General features: G+C 36.4%; 2 protein-coding genes across 3 annotated transcripts in view; one reads left to right on the top strand and one right to left on the bottom strand.

Moving 5' to 3' along the window:
* The window catches only part of LOC128214793 (heparan sulfate glucosamine 3-O-sulfotransferase 1-like), a 71,139-nt gene extending 64,178 nt beyond the window's left edge, over nucleotides 1-6,961 (top strand). The window contains exon 2 of the mRNA XM_052921443.1: nucleotides 632-6,961. Coding sequence (XP_052777403.1) covers nucleotides 662-1,750 — 1,089 coding nt within the window. The 5' untranslated portion in view covers nucleotides 632-661 and the 3' untranslated portion in view covers nucleotides 1,751-6,961. The remainder of the gene's footprint in view (nucleotides 1-631) is intronic.
* Nucleotides 6,962-13,398: 6,437 nt separating this feature from the next.
* LOC128213602 (succinyl-CoA:3-ketoacid coenzyme A transferase 1, mitochondrial-like) overlaps nucleotides 13,399-20,192 on the bottom strand; it is a 34,372-nt gene continuing 27,578 nt past the window's right edge. Inside the window, exons 14-15 of one of the 2 annotated variants that reach the window (XM_052919503.1) lie at nucleotides 17,986-18,033; nucleotides 13,399-14,393 (exon numbers count right to left, since the gene is read on the bottom strand). In XM_052919503.1, coding sequence (XP_052775463.1) covers nucleotides 17,992-18,033 — 42 coding nt within the window. In that variant the 3' untranslated portion in view covers nucleotides 13,399-14,393; nucleotides 17,986-17,991. The remainder of the gene's footprint in view (nucleotides 14,394-17,985; nucleotides 18,034-20,192) is intronic. The other variant, XM_052919501.1, reaches the window with a different exon arrangement.

Here is a 20,192-nt window from a genome sequence, read left to right as displayed (position 1 = left end):
TTCTTTAACAGTCCTTGAACATGCATTAAAATCTCTCACATGACCTGACTCCTGAAGATTCCAATCACAAATTACACCCCCTTTCCTGGATGTCCTGAGACTTATATCTGTTACCATAATTGTTGATAATAAACACATTTAATCTGTTATTAAAACAGGTTTGAATTTAAAAGGACTAAAATCAAAGGAAATTAGCTGTCACTCTGCAATATCATTACTTTTGAATCTGTTGATCTATCTGTCACAAATTATAAAATGACTAAAAATAAAGTTAATGAGATTTAAAGTGAAAAAGTGATCATAATCATTCACTTGTTGCATTAATTTAATCTGTGAGTAATTAAGCTCAGCATATGTAAATATTTGCCTATAATCATCCATGATAATTATTTACATTTTAATACTGAAATCAATACTGCCAAGTTTAATAGTTATTCTAAAAGTGGTACTTTTGTGATGTGGTTAGATTTAATAAATTAGTACATATGGCTCTTAATATGTAAGTTTAAAATCAATGTTTAGAGAAAATTTTGTTGCATACTTAATTTGTTATGTAACAGTTTGAAAAGTAAAATATTGGACTGTTTTGCAATTAATGATTATAAATAATGTTTATGTTCTGTTTTTTCAGACAAGTAATGTTTGATCAGCTTGAAGGGATATGAGCGGTGGTTGCAACGGTTCTGCCAACAAGTATTCCGCCAGCCAGATCCCAACCTCGGCAGTCAAGTATACACTGCTGTCCTCGGACACCGAACAAAAGACATGCCTGTCCAGGATAACAGCACAGAAAAACCTCAAACAGAAGTTTATAGGTTTAATTGTGATTATTGTTGTAGTGATAATCAGTGTAGTGTACTCCTGCACTTCATGTGACTGGCAGTGTTCAAATCTGTGTATGAAATCATCCGACCCACTTAAATATGGAAACCAGTCTAGAGTGTTTGTTGCAAAAGGAAAATTCCAAAAACGTCTTCCTCATTGCATAATAATAGGGGTGCGAAAATGTGGCACAAGGGCCTTGCTAGAATATCTGGGTTTACATCCAGAAATTGTGGCCTCCTATCAAGAACAACATTTCTTTAACAAATATGAAAATTACAAGAAAGGGCTTGGATTTTACCAGTCGGAGATGTTACCAAGTTATGAAAATCAGATAACCATGGAAAAGACACCAGGATATTTCATTGACATCATGGCCCCAGAGAGAGTGTATCGGATGAACAGCAGTATACGGCTCCTGCTCATTGTAAGAGATCCAGTCACACGCTTAATTTCTGACTATGCACAATTGGCTGAGAAGAATCAAAGAAGTAACTTGACATACCCTCCATTTGAGAGCTTAATTATAGACAAGAATGGTGATGTGAACCTGAAATTCAAGGCAACTCGCATCTCTATATACTACGAACATCTCAGACACTGGCTTGAATTTTTTGACTTGAAGCAAATCCATATTGTTGATGGTGAAGCCCTTATATCAAACCCCTACCCAGAAATCTATGCAGTGGAGACCTTCCTCGGCCTCCATCACCGTATACCCAGGGACACTTTCTACTATAATGAAACAAAGGGTTTCTATTGTATCAATTCTAAGGTTGGTGGGGAGCAATCCCCCTGTCTTGGTGAAACTAAAGGAAGAAAACATCCCCCTGTAGATCCTCAAGTCATTCAACAGCTCCGTGAGTTTTATAAACCAAGAAATGAAAAATTCTTCAGCCTGGTGAAGCGAACATTTGATTGGCAGTAAAATGGTAGGAATCTGCTGAATAATTCAAGGTTGTGCATTTTCCAGGCGTTGTACAAAAATAAATATGAATTTACCCGAGTTAATAACATTTACCTGATAGATCTGAAGTGTTAAATCTAGTGCATGAATAATAGAAATAATGGTGCTGTGTCTTGGTGAAGCACTATGGCAGTGAAGAACTATTTATTGTCTATATAACTATTGTCAATATATTGTCTTATATTAGATCACAATGATCTCTCAATTAGGTGCTGCAATTTTCTGTAGTTGGGATGGAACCTCAAGGTAGTAATGTACAATGGCAAAGACTTAGTAGTATTAATCTTTTATGCCAGTCGGGAAGAGCTTAGTGCGGCTGTCGAGAGTGCCAAATAGGAGGTTGCGGGAGTTGTCGGGTCGCTGAGGAGATTGTTCCCGAAAATGGGAGCTTCACTGACTGAATAATGAAGATGAGCTTGTTTAAAAATCAAGTCCTTTATTTTGAAAGCAAACACATATATATATATATATATATATCAATAAACACAAAGTACAAAAGATGTTACAAATAGTTAAACTAATTTGGGGAAAATAGCATACAACTCGCTTTTAAAAATGCATGTGAAAGGTTAACTGCTTGACAACATTTTATATTACTATTAGTTTAATTTAATAATTGTTTGTTTAATAACATTAATAAAATGAACTTTATAAATACTTGCAAACAGAAATAAGATCTGTACATTTCTAAGTGAGTTCATATTTTTAGACAAATAATTGAATAACATAATTTTCACATAATTCAAACTTTTTATTACATGAAAATAACTTCTAAATGTTTTTAAAAATAAATTCACAAAATATTTAAACTATTATATTTAAAAGTACTTTGATAAAATAAATTGAGTTAAACACAAAAAGTTATATATAAAAATAATGACAACATACCTGAATAATGAAGATGAGCTTGTTTAAAAATCAAGTCCTTTATGATTTTCAGGACACAGGCTTCATCTTAAATACTAAGTTTTCAACAATATGATACAGATCTCAGATTTGATAAGCATCATTAAATCATTCGTCAACTTGTCAGTACAAAAGTTATAAAATTGAAGCTGAGTAGCCTGAGGGATTGTGCTACTGTTTTGAAGAAAAATATATGATAGGTTGACATCAATTAATGTAATTAAAGGAAACCACTTAGCCTAAGGTGGCCAAATTATTAAACTTAAAAACAAGTTAAGAATCTAAAAAGATATTTATTAGCTGCCAAAAATATTATACAGGCTGCAGGCATTAATATGTTTACATGATTTATAGACATGCAAAGTTCGAAAAGGAGTTTTTAGTCATAATAGTTATTCTTAAACTATATCTAAATAAGTAATTTTGAGTTATTTAACAACATACACATATTATCCACATAAAATAAATATTTGTAATTTACAATTATCATTTTTACATAAATTTATATTTAATTTATGTAACAAAAATGTGGGGCATAATAGTATTATGAACATTTTACAACATTAATAAAGATAATTATACTTAATTGTCATAGAAATGCATGTAGTAATAATAGTATGAGAGTCTGATTGTAAGATCCAGTGGCACCAGGGACTCAGATTTTCAGTTTGAGTTCCTTGGACCAATATGAATATCATTTGATAAACGATCTTGGAAGGGTGTAAACAATGTGTGAATGCTAACAGAATTCTTTAATATGACAAGCTTATCAAGAAGAGATTTTAACTTTGATTGGTATAGTCAACATGTGAAAAGTTACAAGCAGATTTCATGTATTGTATTTATTTGAAATTTTAAACTAGTCACTCCATGGGCACAACCATACTGTTTATTTTCAGAATAAATGTATAAACAATGATGCCATAATTTACGGCTTACCTCACATTTGCTTTAAGACCCAGTATTTCTGCTTGGCGCTGTCCAGGTCTGTTCAAATAATAATTTCTAAGATCTTTATGAATCTGTTGGTTTTTTATTTGGGTAAATATTTCAACAGAAGGGCAGAAAATTATGTTTTGTCTTCTCAAGTCAGCCATTCAACTCTATACCAAAAATGCTCATAAAATACGAGAAATTTCAATCTTATTAGTGATTTTAAAATTTACGTAACCTGTGACAAAACTTAGTTTCTTTCGGAACTTTTGTCTTCAACATATCTTACTTAAATAAATTTTTCTGTACAGTTGACTGGTTTGCATTGAGACACCTTTATGACTGTGGTAATATAATGTACGGTTGACTGGTTTGCATTGAAAGACCTTTATGACTGTGGTAATATAATGTACGGTTGACTGGTTTGCATTGAGACACCTTTATGACTGTGGTAATATAATGTACGGTTGACTGGTTTGCATTGAGACACCTTTATGACTGTTGTAATATTATGTACGGTTGACTGGTTTGCATTGAGACACCTTTATGACTGTGGTAATATAATGTACGGTTGACTGGTTTGCATTGAGACACCTTTATGACTGTGGTAATATTATGTACAGTTGACTGGTTTGCATTGAGACACCTTTATGACTGTGGTAATATAATGTACGGTTGACTGGTTTGCATTGAGACACCTTTATGACTGTGGTAATATAATGTACAGTTGACTGGTTTGCATTGAGAGACCTTTATGACTGTGGTTATATTATGTAAAGTTGACTGGTTTGCATTGAGAGACCTTTATGACTGTGGTAATATTATGTAAAGTTGACTGGTTTGCATTGAGAGACCTTTATGACTGTGGTAATATTATATATGATTGACTGGTTTGCATTGAGAGACCTTTATGACTGTGGTAATTTTATGTACTGTTGACTGGTTTGCATTGAAAGACCTTTATGACTGTGGTAATTTTATGTACTGTTGACTGGTTTGCATTGAAAGACCTTTATGACTGTGGTAATATAATGTACTGTTGACTGGTTTGCATTGAAAGACCTTTATGACTGTGGTAATATAATGTACAGTTGACTGGTTTGCATTGAAAGACCTTTATGACTGTGGTAATTTTATGTACTGTTGACTGGTTTGCATTGAAAGACCTTTATGACTGTGGTAATATGATGTACTGTTGACTGGTTTGCATTGAAAGACCTTTATGACTGTGGTAATATGATGTACTGTTGACTGGTTTGCATTGAAAGACCTTTATGACTGTGGTAATATGATGTACTGTTGACTGGTTTGCATTGAAAGACCTTTATGACTGTGGTATATTATGTACTGTTGATTTGTTTGCAGCCAGCAGACCTGTGGTTATATTATGTTTTCTAATATACTCAGGATGTGGTAGGTAGTTTCAGTTGTTTTTAGTTTTTGTAAATTTAACAATGATGAGAAGCTTGCAGCTATATTTTTTATTTGTGTTTCAAAACATAAAACGGGTATATTCATGACATTATTATTAAAGTTGATCATGTTTAATGGTTGTTTGTTTTACAAACCTTACCTATATATTGCAATGTAGATTAATCATTATATAGACATGTACATTTTTGTATCGGTTTTGGCTTAGAATAAACTTCAAAAGGAAGTGAAATATATTTAATGAAATATAAATATTTCAATATAATCAAAGTAACCTAACCATATTTGTTAACATCAACTGATTGCTTGTATGCATTCATCAAATTAACATCAGCAAGCATTACAATAAAGGTTGCATTCGGAACACCTCGGCCATTTTCCATTGAAAACAACCTCTGATGTTAATGGACGGTTTACAATGTCAGAAATTTTGACAATTAAATACACTGCAAGTAGATCGCATAGTAATTTCAATTCAGCAGTTAAACTTAATGACTTTAATCCTGAGAATCTTAGTTATATCAATTTAAACCTCGATATACAAAATACACATTCAAACCATACAATTAGTTAATACTCATAATTATTTAAAATTTTGCTAACTACTTCTACTAATGTACCAGCATACATCCAAGGTTGTTTTCGATGGAAAATGGCTGAGGTGTTCGGAATGTAAAGGTTAAAGAGAAATTTTAAATCTATGGATTATTGAGTAAAAAAACCCAACTGGGAACAGTACTAGTTTAATTGCTTTATAAATAAATTATTTTTTCAGTAATTCACTCAGCGAATATCACATTATACTAAAGACCCATTGTATATACCTATTTTCTGTTTCATTGAAACATTTACACCCTGAAATTGTTTGTCAAATGTTATTTTGAAATTGATGAATTCCATCAAGTCTCAAATAAGTATGAAACTGTACCCCTTGATATTAAATCTTAAATAGTCACCTTTGTTCAGTGCGTCAGTGACTTTTAATTTCCAAGCTATTTAAATTGCCTTTGTCATTCTTCCATATCATCTATTATATTATTTACCTCACTCCAATGACTTATATTATTACATTTCATTTCATGACACATCTGATCATTATTTTTATTTTATTTTATGGTACCACTCTGTTGTAAGGGATCAGGTCATCAACAACCAATAATGAATTTTTTATGTGCAAAATGTATATTTGATTTGATATTTAATATTGTAGAATAGTTGACATTTATAATGTATCATTTTGGTACTGAATTCTCTTACTTCTGTTTCCTTTCAATGGTACAGTGTAAGCGTCTTGGGTAGTGTTTTGAATACAGTAGTGATCTCTAGTATTCTGTCAAATTTCTTTTTTTCTTAAAAAAACCTTGACACTGATGGCCCAGTACAATTTTTGAATATTATTTTTTCAATATCTTTCTTAATTTACGACCGAAAAGCAATCTTTTTGTACATCCCACATGAATGTTTAAGATGTTGAATAATGATCATTTCAGAAATAATTAGTTAAATTATTATTAGCAGATAATGATTTATTTTCTTGCTAACAAATTCTTTGAAGTGGCCACTTTATATATTAAGTAGTTTAATTTTTAATTGTTTAAATTATGCAGAATGTTAAATATCCATCTGAACATTTTTGGTTTCATAAAGAAATTAACAAGATAATTTGCATAATTTTTTATTCCTACACTTTTTTCTTTTGTACACATTCTTTCATCTCTGTGATATACTTGTATACATGAACTGGTTCATGCTCCAACATTTTCTCCTTATATAACTATTTATACATGCAAGCGACATTTGTCCCATGCCCCAGTGGCATCAGGTTTTAATCCATTGTTCATATTGAACTGGCCAGATCGGTCACATTATACCATGTATATATCTACAATAAATATTATAACAAGCAAATCTGTTGAATTGATATGCACCGCCTGATTAGGCTAAGTAGATGGAATGGAAAAGTGTTGGTGAAATATTCCACCTGAACTATGCATTACAACTGTGGTGTGATGGACTCTTGAATATGAGAACTGAGTTTGTTTGCAAATGTTTGAAGTAAAAGAATATTGCTTATAGTGTAGCGTTTAGATTTGACCTAGTAACTTAGTTTATAACCCCAGGTTATCCAGTTTAAAACTAACAAAATATTTCATCAATAAAACATTTTGAAAGTTTCATTTAGATTGGACCAGATTTGTTTCAAAAACATATCCTCTCGAATGTTAGCAAGGTCTTTCTAAGATTTGACCTAGTGACCCTAGTTTTGGACCACGTGACCTAGCTTCAAACTAATCTAAGATTGCATCGAGGCAAATATTCTATAAAAGTTTCATGAAGATTCGATGTATTACCTCTGTTTTTTTCTCTTAAGATTTGACCTCATGACTGAGTTGTGGTCCACTTATAAAGTCTACAAAGATTGCATATTAGGTAAAATTTTGACCACAGTTTATACAAAGTCTGATCAATCAATACCACTATTTGGTTCTGGACATGATTTTTCAAAGATTTAATCTAGTGACCTAGTTTCTGACCTCATTTGACCCACTTTCAAACTAGTCAATGATCTCATCATGGAAAACGTTCCATTTAGTTTCATAAATGTTTGATCAAACAGCCTCTACTTGCATGTTCCCAATATCCTTTTCTAACATTGACCTTGTTTCCTAGTTTTTGACCACAGTGTGACTCATACACGATGAAATTTCATCAAGGGCAATGATATGGTTTCAGACATGTTTAATTGCATGTGACCCAGTTTTAAAACTGTCAAGAGTTCATCAAAGGGAACCATTCTGATAAGGTTTGAATATAAACTAATAAATCCCTAAAAATAAGATATGGTTCCAGATATAAAAAAAAATATTACACATAGTGATCTTATTTACAATCAAATTTGACCTGTTTTTTTAATTTTTCCAGAGTTCATCAAGGGATCTTTGTTACTAAAATAACTGAAGAATTGTTTGATAAAGAACTATAAACAACTCCACCAGAAGATTGCCCTTGACCAGTAAAGGACGCCTTTCATCAGTAGGTTGCCCTTGACCGGTATAGGACAACTTCATCAGAATGTTTACCCTTGACCAGTAGAGTACTCCTTTCATCAGTAGGTTGCCCTTGACCAGTAAAGGACGCCTTTCATCAGTAGGTTGCTATTGACTAGTATAGGACGCCTTTCATCAGTAGGTTACTCTTGACCAGTATAGGACGCTTTCATCAATAGGTTGCCCTTGACCAGTATAGGATGCCTTTCATCAGTAGGTGGACCTTGACCAGTATAGGATGCCTTTCATTAGTAGGTGGACCTTGACCAGTATAGGACGCTTTTCAAAAGTAGGTTGCACTTGACCAGTATAGTATGCCTTTCATCATCAGGTTGCCCTTGACCAGTATAGGACGCCTTTCACCAGTAGGTTGCCCTTGACCAGTATAGGACACTTTCACCAGTATGTTGCCCTTGACCAGTATAGGACGCCTTTCATCAGTAGGTTGCCCTTGACCAGTATAGGACGCCTTTCATCAGTAGGTTGCATTGACCAGTATAGAACGCCTTTCATCAGTAGGTTGCCCTTGACCAGTATAGGGCGCTTTTCATCAGTAGGTTGCATTTGACCAGTATAGGATGCCTTTCATCAGTAGGTTGCCCTTGACCAGTATAGGACGCCTTTCATCACTAAGTTGCCCTTGACCAGTATAGGATGCTTTTCATCAGTAGGTTGCCCTTGACCAGTATTGGACGCTTTTCATCAGTAGGTTGCACTTGACCAGTATAGGACGCCTTTCATCAGAAGGTTGCCCTTAACCAGTATAGGACACTCATCAGTAGGTTGCCCTTGACCAGTATAGGACACTCATCAGTAGGTTGCCCTTGGACAGTAAAGGACGCTTTTCATCAGTATGTTGCACTTGACCAGTATAGGACGCCTTTCATCAGTAGGTTGCCCTTGACCAGTATAGGACACTCATCAATAGGTTGCCCTTGACCAGTATAGGACACTCATCAGTAGGTTGCCCTTGACCAGTATAGGACGCCTTTTATCAGTAGGTATCCCTTGACCAGTATAGGACACTTTTCATTAGTAGGTTGCCCTTGACCAGTATAGGACGCTTTTCATCAGTAGGTTGCACTTGACCAGTATAGGACACTTTCATCAGTAGGCTGACTTTGACCAGTATAGGACACTCATCAGTAGGTTGCCCTTGACCAGTATAGGACGCCTTTCATCAGTAAGTTGCCCTTGACCAGTATAGGATGTTTTTCATCAGTAGGTTGCCCTTGACCAGTATTGGACGCTTTTTATCAGTAGGTTGCACTTGACCAGTATAGGACGCCTTTCATCAGTTGGTTGCCCTTAACCAGTATAGGACACTCATCAGTAGGTTGCCCTTGACCAGTATAGGACACTCATCAGTAGGTTGCCCTTGGACAGTATAAGACGCTTTTCATCAGTATGTTGCACTTGACCAGTATAGGACGCCTTTCATCAGTAGGTTGCCCTTGACCAGTATAGGACACTCATCAGTAGGTTGCCCTTGACCAGTATAGGACACTCATCAGTAGGTTGCCCTTGGACAGTATAAGACGCTTTTCATCAGTATGTTGCACTTGACCAGTATAGGACGCCTTTCATCAGTAGGTTGCCCTTAACCAGTATAGGACACTCATCAGTAGGTTGCCCTTGACCAGTATAGGACACTCATCAGTAGGTTGCCCTTGACCAGTATAGGACGCCTTTTATCAGTAGGTATCCCTTGACCAGTATAGGACACTTTTCATTAGTAGGTTGCCCTTGACCAGTATAGGACGCTTTTCATCAGTAGGTTGCACTTGACCAGTATAGGACACTTTCATCAGTAGGCTGACTTTGACCAGTATAGGACACTCATCAGTAGGTTGCCCTTGACCAGTATAGGACACTCATCAGTAGGTTGCCCTTGACCAGTATAGGACACTTTCATCAATAGGTTGCCCTTGACCAGTATAGGACACTTTCATCAATAGGTTGCCATTGACCAGTATAGGACACTTTCATCAATAGGTTGCCCTTGACCAGTATAGGACGCTTTCATCAATAGGTTGCCCTTGTCCAGTATTGGACGCCTTTCATCAATAGGTTGCCCTTGTCCAGTATTGGACGCCTTTCATCAATAGGTTGCCCTTGTCCAGTATTGGACGCCTTTCATCAATAGGTTGCCCTTGTCCAGTATAGGATGCTTTCATCAATAGGTTGCCTTTGTCCAGTATAGGACGCCTTTCATCAATAGGTTGCCCTTGTCCAGTATTGGACGCCTTTCATCAATAGGTTGCCCTTGTCCAGTATTGGATGCCTTTCATCAGTAGGTTGCCCTTGACCAGTATAGGACGCCTTTCATCAGTAGGTTGACCTTGACCAGTATAGGACGCTTTTCATAAGTAGGTTGCCCTTGACCAGTATAGGACGCCTTTCATCAGTAGGTTGCACTTGACCAGTATAGAACGCCTTTCATCAGTAGGTTGCCCTTGACCAGTATAGGACGCTTTTCATCAGTAGTTTGCACTTGACCAGTATAGGATGCCTTTCATCAGTAGTTTGCCCTTGACCAGTATAGGACGCCTTTCATCACTAAGTTGCCCTTGACCAGTATAGGATGCTTTTCATCAGTAGGTTGCCCTTGACCAGTATTGGACGCTTTTCATCAGTAGGTTGCACTTGACCAGTATAGGACGCCTTTCATCAGTAGGTTGCCCTTAACCAGTATAGGACACTCATCAGTAGGTTGCCCTTGACCAGTATAGGACACTCATCAGTAGGTTGCCCTTGGACAGTATAGGACGCTTTTCATCAGTATGTTGCACTTGACCAGTATAGGACGCCTTTCATCAGTAGGTTGCCCTTGACCAGTATAGGACACTCATCAGTAGGTTTCCCTTGACCAGTATAGGACACTCATCAGTAGGTTGCCCTTGACCAGTATAGGACGCCTTTTATCAGTAGGTATCCCTTGACCAGTATAGGACACTTTTCATTAGTAGGTTGCCCTTGACCAGTATAGGACGCTTTTCATCAGTAGGTTGCACTTGACCAGTATAGGACACTTTCATCAGTAGGCTGACTTTGACCAGTATAGGACACTCATCAGTAGGTTGCCCTTGACCAGTATAGGACACTCATCAGTAGGTTGCCCTTGACCAGTATAGGACACTATCATCAATAGGTTCACCTTGACCAGTATAGGACACTTTCATCAATAGGTTGCCCTTGACCAGTATAGGACACTTTCATCAAAAGGTTGCCCTTGACCAGTATAGGACGCTTTCATCAATAGGTTGCCCTTGTCCAGTATTGGACGCCTTTCATCAATAGGTTGCCCTTGTCCAGTATTGGACGCCTTTCATCAATAGGTTGCCCTTGTCCAGTATTGGACGCCTTTCATCAATAGGTTGCCCTTGTCCAGTATAGGATGCTTTCATCAATAGGTTGCCTTTGTCAAGTATTGGACGCCTTTCATCAATAGGTTGCCCTTGTCCAGTATTGGATGCCTTTCATCAGTAGGTTGCCCTTGACCAGTATAGGACGCTTTTCATAAGTAGGTTGCACTTGACCAGTATAGGACGCCTTTCATCAGTAGGTTGCCCTTGACCAGTATAGGACGCTTTTCATCAGTAGGTTGCCATTGACCAGTATAGGACGCTTTTCATCAGTCATCAAGATTTGTTAACTTTTTTGCGTTAAAGGTTACTGTGACCTTGACCCCCAAAGTCAAGGGGGGTCATCTACTGGTCAGGCCCAACCTTCATGTCAAGCTTGATGACCTCCAAGTCAAGTTTGAGGGCCATGGGCGCAGGCATTGTTGAGTTAACACTTGGGCAACCTTTTATCGTTCAGTCACTGTTACCTTGACCTTTGGCCCAATGACCTCTAAAATCAATAGGGGCCATCTACTGGTCAGGCCCAACCTCCAAGTCAAGTTTGAGGGACATAGGTGCAGGCATTGTCGAGTAATCACATGGACAACCTTTTACCATTCAAGGTCACTGTGACCTTGACCTTTGGCCCGATGACCCCCAAAAACAATAGGGGTCATCTACTAGTCAGGCCCAACCTGAAAGTCAAGTTTGAGGGCCAATGGTGCAGGCATTGTCGAGTAATCACATGGACAACCTTTTACCATTCAAGGTCACTGTGACCTTGACCTTTGGCCTGATGACCCCCAAAACAATAGGGGTCATCTACTGGTCATACCCAACCTCCAAGTCAATTATGAGGGCCATGGGTGCAGGCATTGTTGAGTTATCACTCGGACAACCTTTTACCATTCAAGGTCACTGTGACCTTGTTTTTTAACCCTATGAGCCCCAAAAACAATAGGGGTCAGCTACTGGTCAGGCCCAACCTTCATGTCAAGTTTGATGACCATATGTCCAGGAATTGTTGAGTTATCACTCGGACAAGCTTTGGTCTACCGACGGACCGACCGACCGACATGCCTGTGCAAAGCAATATACCCCTCTTCTTCGAAGCGGGCATAAAAAGAAGATTTAGTCTTCAAGGGTATATGTCTATGTAGCAAGGTGCATATTTCAGTATTTTATCAATTTGTGTGTTTGGTATGGTTCTATATCGTATATTGTTTTGTATTGTTTGTGTATCGTCGTGTTTAGTGTTGTGCTACGTGGTTATTGTCCTCTGTGCGTTACTGTCCGTCTATGTCCGTCAATGTCCGTCTATGTCCGAGTGTGTCAGAGCGTGAATACTGGTTATGCGAGTTTGTCTAAATTTATAGAGTGATTGATTGGTTCATAATGCATTTTCCCCTTTTTCCCGCTTCATTGCACACGCCCTTATTTATATACGTATACACATAAATCATTCCGTTCTGAATCGTCATCGACGCAAGTCAAGATTTGCAATTGTAACAGTTGTTACTATTTATTTAATATTCGCTCTTATCTTTGAGCTGAAATATTTAACTTATTTAATATTCGCTCTTATCTTTGAGCTGAATACTTTCATATATAATTATTATTTAGACGTGCCTGGTAAGTTTATTACTCATAGTTCTTAGAATGTTTTATGTATTTAACCGCGAAGTCTCCCTATATATATTTACCGATCACTGTCCATTGTCTTTGTATTTTCTGTTATTAATAATATGATTATGTTAGCATATTCTTTTATATGTTTTATTATATGTTTAAGGTTTCATTCGACAACGTAAATAAATATATTCGAACTACGAAGTTGAGTGGTTTTGTCTTGGAACACCCACACTACATCTGTGTTTCCTGTCCATAAACAATTGAAAGTTGATGGTGTATCGGCCAATAATTCTATATACATTCAAAAGCAACAAAACACAGTTTTTGATTTTATTATTCATAATGTTTAATTTTCATGTACAATAAAAACCTGTTTTAAGCACTTCAAAGAGTGAGTTTTAATTTTAACATGAGTAATTAATATAATGCCACAAGTGATAATTTGTTTAAGGGAAACATTTTTATAAGAAAAATAATAAAACTATACATGTTTCACTGGGTTCAGCTTAATGATTTATTTATTATGAATGCTGGCGTACTAGTTCAGAGCTTTAAAATAAATATTATAACTTGTTATTATACTTGTAGATAATCTTAATGTATATTGTACATGTATGTTTATAGAATCTGGGTAAGGCAAGTGAATGTATTGGACAATTCAGATCTCTGTCCTAATAAAAGAAACAGCTATTAGCAAACATTATGATTTGAGCGAGTTAGTTAAACATAATTATTACAAACTGGCCTTGGTACAAAACAAACACAAAGCACATATATCCCAATCAATGCATAAATATACAAAGTTAACTTTGACAGTAGATTTCATAGCAAAAGTCATCAACAAATTTATGCAATCAAATATGAATTAAAACTAAATATCGCACGAAAATATCATAACATCAGCAGTTAAAATAATAATCAGTTCATGAAATGGTTAATAGCACTCTATTCTGGATAAAAACTGAACATGCATAATTAACATTATTGTTTTCTTTAAGTGTTTAATAGAAGAAATTCAGGAACCTTTACATCATAACTAATGTACACATGATTAATATGTACAAAATGTTAACATCATGATTACAAATAATTTGTTTTGCCATCTTTCAAAAACAATAAATTCCTTCAAACAGTCACAAAATGCAACCATTATCATCTTTGCTGCCTTTTAAAATCCCCCCTCTAGATGGCCGGACCATGCAGCTTGTACCAGTGGCAGGTGAGTGAATACCTACTGATGACTAGTAATGAGTGAATGAGTGACGCCCTTCAGCTCTCTACCTGACCCATTGGCTTGATCGTCTCCGCTGCCTGAAACAGAAGGATTGACCGCAAATCAACTTTCACTGTAATCTTCGTGTTATGTTTATGAACATTTTCTCACTGTAGAAGGGTATATATATTTCTGTAGTGTCAAATTTGTTTTGCCAAATTGAAAGGAGTCCAGAAACAGATTTAAAATAACATAAGAAAAGCCTGTGAGTGTAGCAAAAACAATATGTCATCCAAACAATGCTAGTCTGTTATCGATGTGTTATCAAAACCATGCCAGTCTGTTATTAGTATGACATCCAAACCATGCCATTCTGTTATTGGTGTTATACCCAGACAATTCCATTGTGTTATTGGTGTGTCATTCAAACCATGCCATTCTCTTATTGGTGTGCCATCCAAACCATACAGTTGTGTTATTGGTGTGTCATCCAGACAATGCCATTGTGTTATTGGTGTGCCATCCAAACCATACAGTTGTGTTATTGGTGTGTCATCCAGACAATGCCATTGTGTTATTGGTGTGCCATCCAAACCATGCCATTCTGTTATTGATGTGTCATCCAAATCATACAGTTGTGTTCTTGGTGTGTCATCCAGACAATGCTATTGTGTTATTGGTGTGTCATCCAGACAATGCCATTGTGTTATTGGTGTGTCACCCAGACAATGCCATTGTGTTAATTGTGTTATCCAGACAATGCCATTGTGTTATTGGTGTGTCACCCAGACAATGCCATTGTGTTATTGGTGTGCCATCCAAACCATGCCATTGTGTTATTGGTGTGTCATCCAAACCATGCCATTGTGTTATTGGTGTGTCACCCAGACAATGCCATTGTGTTATTGGTGTGTCATCCAGACAATGTCATTGTGTTATTGGTGTGTCATCCAGACCATGTAATTGTGTTTTTGGTGTTACATCCAGACAATGCCATTGTGTTATTGGTGTGTCATCCAGACAATGCCATTGTGTTATTCGTGTGTCACCCAGACAATGCCATTGTGTTATTGGTGTGTCACCCCGACAATGTCATTGTGTTATTGGTGTGTCATCCAGACAATGCCATTGTGTTATTGGTGTGTAATCCAGACAATGCCATTGTGTTATTGGTGTGTCATCCAGACAATGCCATTGTGTTATTGGTGTGTCATCCAAACCATGCCATTCTGTTATTGGTGTGTCATCCAGACAATGTCATTCTGTTATTGGTGTGTCATCCAGACAATGCCATTCGGTTATTGGTGTGTCATCCAGACAATGCCATTCTGTTTTTGGCGTGTCATCCAGACAATGCCATTCTGTTATTGGTGTGTCATCCAGACTATGCCATTCTGTTATTGGTGTGTCATCCAGACAATGCCATTCTGTTATTGGTGTGTCATCCAGACTATGCCATTCTGTTATATGTGTGTCATCCAAACCAAGTCAGCCTGTTTTAGTGTGTTATCCTATCCATGTCATTCTGAACTAGGTGTGTCATCCAAACCAAGTCAGTCTGTTTTAGTGTGTTATCCTATCCATGTCATTCTGAACTAGGTGTGTCATCCAAACCAAGTCAGTCTGTTTTAGTGTTATCCTATCCATGTCATTCTGAAATAGGTGTGTCATCCAAACCATTCCATTGTGTAGTTGGTGTGTCATCCTAGCCATGTCATTTCCTTATCGGTGTGTCTTTCAACTCATGCCATTCTGTTATCACTGTCATCCAAACCATGTCATTCTGTAATTGGTGTGTCACCACTATCATGTTGTTGTGTTATTGGTGTTTCATTCAAACCATGATAGTCTGTTATAGGTGTGTCATCCAAACCATGTCATTCTGTTATTGGTGTGTCACCCAGACCATGTTATTCTGTTTTTGCTGTGTCATCCAAACCATGTCATTGTGCTATTGGTGTGTCACCAAGACCATGTTGTTGTGTAATTGGTGTGTCACTCAGACCATGTCATTGTGTAATTGGTGTGTCACCAAGACAATGTAATTCTGTTATTGGTGTCTCATTCAGACCATGCCATTCTCTTATTTATGTGTCACCCAGACCATGTTATTGTGTTATTGATGTGTCATCCAACCCATGCCATTGTGTTATTTGTGTGTCATCCAGCCCATGTCATTGTGTTCATTGTGTGTCACCAAGACCATGTCAATGTGTTATCGGTGTGTCACCAAGACCGTGTCAATGTGATATTGGTGTGTCACCAAGACCATGTTGATGTGTCATCTAAACCATGTCATTGTGTTATTAGTGTGTCATGTAAACCATGCCATTGTGTTATTGGTGTGTCACCCAGACCATGTCATTGTGTTATTGATGTGTCATCCAAACCATGCCATTGTGTTATTTGTGTGTCATCCAGCCCATGTCATTGTGTTTCCCATGTCATTGTGTTCATTGTGTGTCACCAAGACCGTGTCAATGTGATATTGGTGTGTCACCAAGACCATGTTGATGTGTTATTGATGTGTCATCTAAACCATGTCATTGTGTTATTGGTGTGTCATCTAAACCATGCCATTGTGTTATTGGTGTGTCACCCAGACCATGTCATTGTGTCATTGGTGTGTCATCCTAACCATGCCATTCTGTTATTGGTGTGCCACCAAGACCATGTCATTTTGTTCATGGTGTGTCACCCAGACCATGTCATTGTGTTATTGGTGTGTCACCCAGACCATGTTATTGTGTTATTGGTATGTCACCCATGACATGTCAGTCTGTTATTGTTGTGTCAACCAAACCAAGCAATTGTGTTATTGGTGTGTCACCAAGACCATGTCAATGTGTTATTGGTGTGTCACCCAGACCATGCCAATGTGTTATCTGTTAGTCACCAAGACCGTGTCAACTTGATATTGGTGTGTCACCAAGACCATGTTGGTGTGTCACCAAGACCGTGTCAATGTGTTATTTTTGTGTCACCAAGACCATGTTGGTGTGTTATTGGTGTGTCATCTGAACCATGTCGTTTTTTTATTGATGTGCCATCCAAACAATGCCATTGTGTTATTAGTAAATCTCCCACCAAAACACTGACACTTTGTACCACCATGCACTTGGTTTACATCTTTCAAAACTCTATTTTTTAGTATAAACTGATTCATACAAATTTTGACTCAGTGTTGTACCTGACAGAACAATACAGATTCTACATAATAAACTCTGTGATCAATGCAAATGTAAGTATACTCATTAAAGACAAGTCTTTTTTTTTTAATAAATTATGATGTGTTTTACCACATTAAACTTAAGTTTGAATTATACAGAAATATAATAAATATCTAAATAAAATGATTGTTTATTAAATTGCATTATTTATTCTTATAGTTTATATTTATCTTATACTCAAACTTTTTTCTAGCATAACATACCACAAATGCATATGAATACTTTTTTCTTTTCTCCCCTCGTTTAGCATTTTGCTATTGTCAGAATTTGTCAGGCTAGGGTATGCAAGTTAACAGATCAAATACAATAATTTGACATGTTCACTGCTGTCATACTGCACTGGATCAAATGCTAGGACAGATGAGTACACACTTAAAATAAAATGCCATAGGCCGTCTAAGCCATCCTGATTATGTATTCATACGCACACACCAAGCACAGACAGAGGGAAAAGAGTTACCCGCCATTATACATCCGTCTGACCCATGTGTTTCACATTGTCGGCGGTCTGTGGGAACAGGAGGCAAGAAAACGTGAGTGAAATAACAATATACTTAGATTAATATACTGTTAATCAAGTCGGCCATGTGAACAGATATGCCAGACTTGAAGGGAGATGGTTTTTAAATAGCCTCAATTATGTAACTGACATGCGGCATCATGTCATGTTTTTTCATCATAACTAATTAATAATGGGTTAGACATATCAGTTCTTAGTGATAACAATTTTTTTTTTTTATTTATTGAAAATAAAGAAACAGAAAGTGAAATAAATAACACACATGTAACTTTAATTCATAAACATCTATGACATATACAATGGGATTACTTTGCACAAACACATGATAGTTGTGGGTAAATATAAATTAAGAAGACTGCTAGATTCATGCAAAATAGGCAGAAGAAAAAAAGCAAAGCTAAAGATGTCACAGGAGTGATGAGAACTCCCCACATGCCACCTCCAAACAGGAATGGTTAACGGTTTCTTTGAAAAGGTACCATAACTCCATCAAACATTGGTGTATTGTTCTTGGCCTGTACGTTTTAGTGTTAAACATGTGTAACATTTGTTTAAATACATTGAACCAGTTACAAGTGATCATCCGGACACCAAATTTTGGCAAATTTCAAGTTAAAAGGTGCCATAACTCCATCAGAAATTGGTAATTTGTAAGCAAAGCCAAACTTGACCTGTATTTATTGGGTTCAACATGTTAACCAAAAAATATTTAAATCTGTTGACTGCCGTATATAACCATCTAGACACTTATTTTTTTGTTCATATTTTAAGTTGATTGAAAGTGGATATTACTACATAAAAGAATTGTTGGTTTGTTACCATAGTCTAACTTGACCTGTAGTTTATATCATTCAAATCCATCAATCCTTTCATGAGTTCTTATCAGACATCATATTTTTGGCAAATTCTTAGTTCAAAAGGCGCCATTTATCAAAAACTAGTGGATCATAACCAAAGAAGAACCTGATCTTTACTTTATGAGTTGTTGTCGCACAAAGCAAACAGACCAACTGACCAAGCTGACTCCTATATAACCCTCGCCCAAAACCTTGTTTTGGGGTATATAATAGGTAGAAATGGATTACTACACAAGACCTCAATATACAAGTTTCAATTAACATCATATTAGATTCTTTAACTACTTGCACCGTAAATGACTGGTTATAAGACAATAGTGGTTATAAGACGCAGGCAAAATAATCTGTGAAAAACACGAGGAAAAACATTTCAATCTATGTTATGGGTTTTAAGAGGCATTGAAAAAATGTTAAAATTGTCTGCCACCATTGGCCACCATGTTTGTTGACAGTGACAAAAAAAATGTTTTTTTGTGAAAATGGCGATGGTTATTTTAAACCATGCAATACTAATGCCAAGAAAAATATTCTTTCTAATGGTGTATTGTAAACGATTACCTGTCGAGGTTGAATACTTTACATAGCAAAAACCTTATATTGTACGTGTTTGTTCACAAAATGTCAACACCTACAGGAATGTATAAAGAACGTGGCAAAGTGCAAACAAACAAGACTATTATCGCATCAGTTTGTACTATTGGTATGTTAAACTGCTTAAAGGCAGTGCAAGTTTTCTAACCTTATCATACCACTGACCATATTTTGACAGTGCACAGCTATGCTTCCTATATGCATGTTTAAATATTGTTTTATACAAAAAATATTAAATAATTTTTATTTGTACAATAATGCAAAAAAATTAAAAATAATAAACGTTTTACGATACACCGTTTCCCTATCTTCACTTGCCGTTTTAACCCGTATAAACTAAATCAAGATCATGCGAGTTACATCCCTTTCTACATAAATCAAAACAAACTAGTTTTTTCACCATTTATTTCTCTGAAGAGCCAATTTCGGCCTGACATCGACTTCAGAAAAAAATATCAAAAGCTTGTTTTTTACATCAAAATCTGAGGGAAAAATTTGCGTCTTATAACCAGACATTTATGGTATCTAAATACTTTAGTCAACAAAAAGAAGATAATTTTAGAGTATTTTTTCTGTGAAATAAAATATAAATGCACTATCAATGTTCATACCGCCAATGTCCTTAAGATGCACATTCACAAAATACAAAAGATGGAGGTCTTTTCCTGGATCTATTTTTCGACTTAAAAGAATGCCATT

Source organism: Mya arenaria, chromosome 13 (genome assembly GCF_026914265.1).
Source record: "Mya arenaria isolate MELC-2E11 chromosome 13, ASM2691426v1".
NCBI classification, from domain to species: domain Eukaryota; kingdom Metazoa; phylum Mollusca; class Bivalvia; order Myida; family Myidae; genus Mya; species Mya arenaria.
The sequence above is the reverse complement of the archived record's forward strand: the minus strand, read 5'-3'. Positions and strand labels throughout refer to the sequence as shown.